General features: G+C 41.0%; 1 protein-coding gene across 1 annotated transcript; it reads right to left on the bottom strand.

The window, feature by feature from the left end:
- Positions 1 to 851: 851 nt before the first annotated feature.
- Positions 852 to 4,295, bottom strand: pim1 (Pim-1 proto-oncogene, serine/threonine kinase). Its single transcript, XM_024404283.2, has 6 exons — positions 3,875 to 4,295; positions 3,554 to 3,660; positions 3,373 to 3,423; positions 2,894 to 3,260; positions 2,319 to 2,495; positions 852 to 2,210 (listed from the first exon to the last, which is right to left on the bottom strand). The coding sequence occupies exons 1-6, from the start codon at positions 3,954 to 3,956 to the stop codon at positions 2,029 to 2,031; spliced, it is 966 nt and encodes a 321-aa protein (XP_024260051.1). The 5' UTR covers positions 3,957 to 4,295; the 3' UTR covers positions 852 to 2,028.
- Positions 4,296 to 6,501: the final 2,206 nt, after the last annotated feature.

Raw genomic sequence — 6,501 nt, 5'->3', positions numbered from 1 at the left:
TATACTGTATAAAGCCAATCAGGTATAGTGAGCAAAAATAGGCGGAGGATTAGAGGCTTGGGGACCATGAACCCCATGGCGGGTGTGTGTCCTGGCGAGAGAAGAGGGGTCAGGTTGGCCAAGCTGGGGCCTGGGGAGAGGAGGGGGTAGGTTGGCCATGCTGGGGCCTGGGGAGAGAGGAGGGGGCAGGTGGCCAAGCTGGGGCCTGGGAGAGAAGAGGGGCCATGTTAGCCAAGCTGGGGCTTGACGAGAGGACCACATGCTGAGCCATCTCTGCTCAAGGAAGTAAGATGAGTGCAAGCCTTGCTATTTGTATTTGAGTACATGCTAAATAAACAGACCATTTTGTCACACATTTTGGCTATCTTTAGGTTGTCTCTATTGTTGTACAAACACTACAGCTGTAGACTACTAGAACTTTAAAATACCAGCTACTTTGCCTTCTGAGATGAGAGGAAGGTTCTGACACCAACAGATTTGCAGACTGAGGCCAGGATCCCCCTGTGGTGTAATCACCATTTATTAAACGTACCCTGCTTTCTAGATAAACCTATAAGAGCATAATTAAAGTTTATTAGCTGGTCTTACCAAAAGACTGCAATGTAATCTGGACCATGTCTCCTTTGCCATATGGTAATGATCTACACCCCCCTTCTGCTTACACATGAAAGAGACTTGAGCTATGTCAACTCTTGAGCAAGTGCTTGGTGGTGGCAACTTCTGTTGCTATTCATTCATGCCAATGTAATACAAACGTGAAATATGATTTTAATATATTCCCTAGTTTGTGTTTGACTTCCCAGGCTCGTGGTAGAAAGGATCTATTGGAAATAAAACCAGTGAGACAAAAGTCAAGGTAAAAAAAAATATTTATTGAGAAACGTATAAAAATATTTTTAACAATTTACAATTTGGATGAAAAAACAAAACAAGCCGCAATCATACAACTAGAGGTGAAAACAAGATGTATGTAACAGTCATTTCATCCACATCAGACAAATACAGTAACAAAAAATGTCATCAGTAGACATTCAATGTTACATTAAAATGGAAGTGCTTTGAAGGTTATTTACACATATACACATCTGCTCAGAAGATTTTAAACCATAAATATGGTCAAAATACATTTAAATAATCTGTGGGCCCTTCAATAACCGTGGAATGAAATATACAGCCAAAATTCTCTTAAAATAAATAAATCCACGTAGCTCGAGTGAAAGAAAAAAAAACACAAATAAATATTATTCACAATGGCCTCAATGCTAGCCTGTTATGCGAAAGACACAGATACATGTTTACACAAACAAAAGAGCAGGACATTTAGTGTTTCAGTGTGGTGCTTTGCATTTCAGTGTGCATTAACATCTGGATGAGTGGTAACTGTGTGGACAGGAGTTAAAAGCTCAGAGGTGGATGCAGGAAAGTGAGGTAAAGTTTTCAGGTTCTTGTTTGCACCATATGAGGTTGTCTTGTTGCTGTTGACATTGGAATATGGCATAGGCTTTACTGATCTATGCCTATGAGATAGGAAATAAAGCCTTGTGAAGTATTATTTTATTTCAAGTATTTCCAGGGTCCCAACAATCTGACTCACAACCAAAGGCATTTAGATCTGCTTCCTCTGACTCCCACTCATCAGTAAGCAACAACAGAGTACAGTGGCTGGTTGGTAGCTAGTTATGTAACAAAGACTGTCCACTTGTTCATGCCTTCAGTAGAACAATCACATGGGTAGGGATGGACCCTTTTCTGGTGAACATAATCTCACACCACAGCCAATATTATAGAGCAAGTCCTTCGTAAGGGTGAGAATAGCTTTCGCTATTACAAGTAGCTATTAAGGACTTTGGTTTTCATGAAGTCCAAAAGCTGTGTGAACAGGTGGGGTCTGGCCACAAGAGAAAGAGGGAGAGAGATTTAACAAGAGTCATCTGTAACTTCCTTCTGTATAACATATGTTGTGTTTCAGTGTACGGCCACATCAGTCCTCTGGGTGCACCACTAGTCTCTGTCAGTGCAGCCATGCAGTCACTGGGCCACCACGGTGGTGAAGGCAGTAGGCTCAGGGCTGATGCTGTGCAGTCGGATCTCGTTGCTCTGCTCTGCAGAGGAAACTGTGCTCTGCATCCATGGGTGATTGATGATGTCCTCAAACGATGGCCTCTCAGCAGGTCTCAGGGACAAGCACAACTTGATCAACTGCTGGCACTCTGTAAGAACAATGGGGATAACGGTCAGTCGGTTCTTAGACTGGACACACAATGACTAACATTCCACTGGTTTAGGTTTGAGGTTTTGTTCCAGTTATTGGGGCTCACCTGTGGAGATTCTTCGTCTGAAGAGCACCTGGCCTCGTACAATCTCCTCGTCCTGCTCGAAGGGGATATCTCCACACACCATGTCATACAACAGGACACCCAGAGACCAAACTGTGGCTGACCGCCCATGGTACCGATGGTATTTGATCCATTCTGGTGGACTGTACACTCTAGTGCCTGTGGATATAAAGAATAAGAATGATAGTTAGATTCAATGAGGTGTCTATTTCTACAAATAGATTTTTTATTTTTATTTTTAAATTGGACCTTTAACTAGGAACACATGCAATAGAATCTGTTCAAAATGGACAAGTATAAAAATAAAAGACTGGGGAAACATTTAATAAATTGTGATATTATGGATTAAAATATTATAAAACAATAGCTGCACCTCCTATTGGGGCCAGGTGACCGTGAGCATGACAGGTGTGCGTGGGAGGAGAGTCAGGTGACAATGTTTACAAACTTTGAGTTGTAAAAATACACTTTTCCTCCAAAGGGTGGCGCTCAAAGCAACACAGTCGGTAACCCACTAAAATGGGCTACGGTTAAAGTCTATCAACTGGTATGCTTACCGTCGAAGTCGGTGTAAACAGTGTCTTTGAGCAATGCCCCAGATCCAAAGTCAATAAGTTTAATTTCGCCCGTCCGAAAATCGATGAGGATATTTTCGTCCTTGATGTCCCTGTGTACAACCCCACAGTTGTGGCAGTGTCGCACGGCTTCAAGAACCTGGCGGAAAAAGTTCTTTGCCAGCTCCTCTGGTAAGGCGCCCTTCTCAGTGATGAAATCAAACAGGTCCTTGCCGTTCTCCGGTCGTTCCATGACAATAATAAAGCTGTCAGGTCGCTCGTACCAGTCCAGCATTTTTATTACCCCCCGAGCCCCATTTCCAACTTTCTTCAAGAGTAGAATCTCCATAGGGACGCGAGAGCCATTGGGCTGAAAACAAAATAGAAATATGTTTAATTTCTGGAGATAATCATATGTTGTAATATTAACAACTATCCCTTTGGTTAAACTTGTTAAAATGCACAACCAAAAGAATCCTTACCATCTCTCCCCAATCCGAGACCCGATCCTTGGCCACATGTTTGACAGCAACCTGTGTGAAAGAAAAACAATCTAACATGAAATTACATGAGTAAACATGCAACAGCAACAAAAATGCATCGATTAACGGACTTGGATGTATAACACGTTAAATATTTTCAAATAATGCGAAAGATACTAACCAGTGCTCCATCTGAAATGGTCGTGCCTGAATAGACGGTGCCAAACCCGCCGCTTCCCAGCACAGCGCCGACCTGGTAAACCTTATCAAATGGCTCCCTCTCCTTCCCTGTGATTAGAGATGTACACACGGTTAATACAACGCTTCAAACTAGTGCAATGTGACATGGCTGAATGCAAAGCATCGAAATAACAAAATAGGAAAACGATTCATTAAAATACAATAACATTTTTTTGTGAGCCCAGCTAGATATAGCAGCTGGTTAGTAAAGATAACATTTAACGTTAGCTAGCTATAGCGAACAACAAAAGCTTAATCTAACCTTGGTGAATTTGAAGCTGGATTTTCGCCGGCATATCAACGGTGGAGATATGAGCGAATGAGTTTAATTTCGACAACAGCATTCCCGTAATCCACGAAATGTGTGATTTATTCTACAAATATTCCGTCGTGGGATACAGTTCCACTATCGGGCGTGTGATCCACGCTGTTGTAGCTGGGGGGGAAAATGCGTCAGGAATGCTCTCTAATCCGGATCTCATGAAGACTCGTATTTGATCCTTGACCATAAATGCTTCGGTATCCAGTGAGTAGAAATAACGACTGGCCCAATGATTTTAAAAAAATGACTATTAACAACCTCAATAGTTGTAAACAGTAAGTCAAATTAAAAGAAAACCAGCTCCTAATACGTTTTAGTCGCAAAGACACCGGCTCCTTGGATTTGAGTAAGGGCAGCGGAAGGACAAATATATATCTATAGTAAATGGGAGTAGCCACAAGGTCTATCGTCATTCTTTTCTCCGCCCACCAGTCATTCTCCACCAATAGTAATTATTATAGACGATCCAAACACACGTCAATCACAGAATTTAGAAGAAAGAAAAGCCTAACCGGCTAGACTAGACGTGGCGGGAATTAAAACGCGGCAAAATAAAGACACTTTTTTTTTAGTGCACTTCGGAAGGAAATACAAATAGAATATCTACATGGGCAAACTACCCCCTCTCCTTGCATGCGAGATGTAGTCTGCACGGGAATGAATGGAGGGTTACTGTTACGGAGTTCATATGTTGCATGCTTCATTCAAGCTTTGACGTAACATCGTTTTATAAGAACATTATTTTTTTTATACTATAGTACATATCCTTTACCCCAAAAAGGCTATGCCAGAGTTGGTTTAGCCTATATGCATTATGGAATATAGTGTGATCCTAATGCAATTTTATGCAGCGAGATTTCAGTAGATTTTTTTGGTCTAACTTTACAAAAATGCTTCATTAATATTGTGTTGCAAATATGTCTTCTGTCGCAGGGATATAATGTAGCTCATTCTGTATCAGTTCATCAAGAACTACAATATGCTATAGCCTATTATTTTCACTTGAGGACAATGCAGTGTATTGCCTATTCGAGGGGAGAACTAACCTATAGTTTTTATTTGAATTGGCGAACAATAGTAGTCTACTCGACACTAAAGCGCTATGTATAATAGCCGCATACCATACATTCTTTCAAATTGGGTGGCCTCGTTTTTAGTTGGTTGCAGGATGTGGGAAACTCGAGATAAAAGACATCCATTTACCCCCCCCAGCCTTCTTTTCCCGCGCAATACATCATTGTTTGAACGCCCTCCTCCTCTCTCTCTCTCTCTCTCTCTCTCTCTCTCTCTCTCTCTCTCTCTCTCTCTCTCTCTCTCTCTCTCTCTCTCTCTCTCTCTCTCTCTCTCTCTCTCTCTCTCTCTCTCTCTCTCTCTCTCTCTCTCTCTCTCTCTCTGAGTTATGGTTTGTTTGGCTATTCAATGTCATGGTTGACTATATTAATGATACTATCAGGCTTTGATATGTAAAAGTTTATCTGCAACATATTTGGTCATTTTGTGCCATATTGTCATTGAGTAATAGCCCAAGGAAAAGCTCCTCAAACAAAGAAACCACTTTTAAATATAACATCAAATAGGCTATATATACAGGTAACTGCCAAAATAAAGGAAACAACAACCTTTTTTATTTGTTTTACCTTTATTTAACCAGGCAAGTCAGTTAAGAACAAATTCTTATTTTCAATGACAGTCTAGGAACGGTAGGTTAACTGCCTTGTTCAAGGGTGGCACAACAGATTTTTACCTTGTCAGCTCGAGGATTTGATCTTGCAACCTTCCGGTTACTAGTCCAATGCTCTAACCAATAGGCTACCTGCCGCCCCCAGTGTGTGTTTTAATAGGGCGTTGGGCCACCATGAGCCAGAACAGCTACAATACACTTTGGCATAGATTCTTCAAGTGCCTGGAACTCTATTGGAGGGATGTGACACCATTCTTCCATGATAAATTCCATAATTTTGTATTTTTTTGATGGTGGTGGGTGGGAACATCATCATACTATACTGGCATAGCCATAGTAGCCAAAATAATAGCCCGCCCAGCATTTTTATACATGACCCTAAGCATGATGGGATGTTAATTGCTTAATTAACTCAGGAACCACACCTGTGTGGAAGCACCTGCTTTCAATATACTTTGTATTCCTCATTTACTCAAGTGTTTCCTTTATTTTAGCAGTTACCTGTATATATTTATACATTGTCATTTGCTAGTTTTTTTTTTTTTACAGAGAGGGAAGAAACAAATGTGCATACATTGCATGGTAAAAATAGTAATTATGGTACAGTGTTTAGGCTACTCCGTTGTTTATCAATGCAAAGCATTGATGCGATCCATTCATCAATACACTGGACTGCATAAAAAGTTTTGTTTATCCACAAAGTTTATTTCTGCTTATGGAATGTGCAATAACTGTGAACACATAGGCCTTTCTAGGCCTACTACCTGATAAGGATCTCATATGTGTTACAACCTTTATACACTTTTGGTGTAGACCTACACTGTCCAGGCGACAGGGCAGAGGGCAGGGACTTTAATCTTATTTCATAATAAATTGGCCAGGGGAT

Source organism: Oncorhynchus tshawytscha, linkage group LG22, assembly GCF_018296145.1.
Source record: "Oncorhynchus tshawytscha isolate Ot180627B linkage group LG22, Otsh_v2.0, whole genome shotgun sequence".
In the NCBI taxonomy this organism is placed as follows: domain Eukaryota; kingdom Metazoa; phylum Chordata; class Actinopteri; order Salmoniformes; family Salmonidae; genus Oncorhynchus; species Oncorhynchus tshawytscha.
The sequence above is the reverse complement of the archived record's forward strand: the minus strand, read 5'-3'. Positions and strand labels throughout refer to the sequence as shown.

What these genes read in the sequence shown, in the direction of transcription:
- pim1 (XM_024404283.2), bottom strand. Translation starts at nt 3,956, where the DNA reads ATGCTGTTGTCGAAATTAAACTCATTCGCTCATATCTCCACCGTTGAT. An exon ending in CCAGCTTCAAATTCACCAAG is followed by an intron (nt 3,661 to 3,874) that starts GTTAGATTAAGC and finishes CTCTAATCACAG; the next exon opens with GGAAGGAGAGGGAGCCATTT. An exon ending in TGTTTACACCGACTTCGACG is followed by an intron (nt 2,496 to 2,893) that starts GTAAGCATACCA and finishes TTATATCCACAG; the next exon opens with GCACTAGAGTGTACAGTCCA.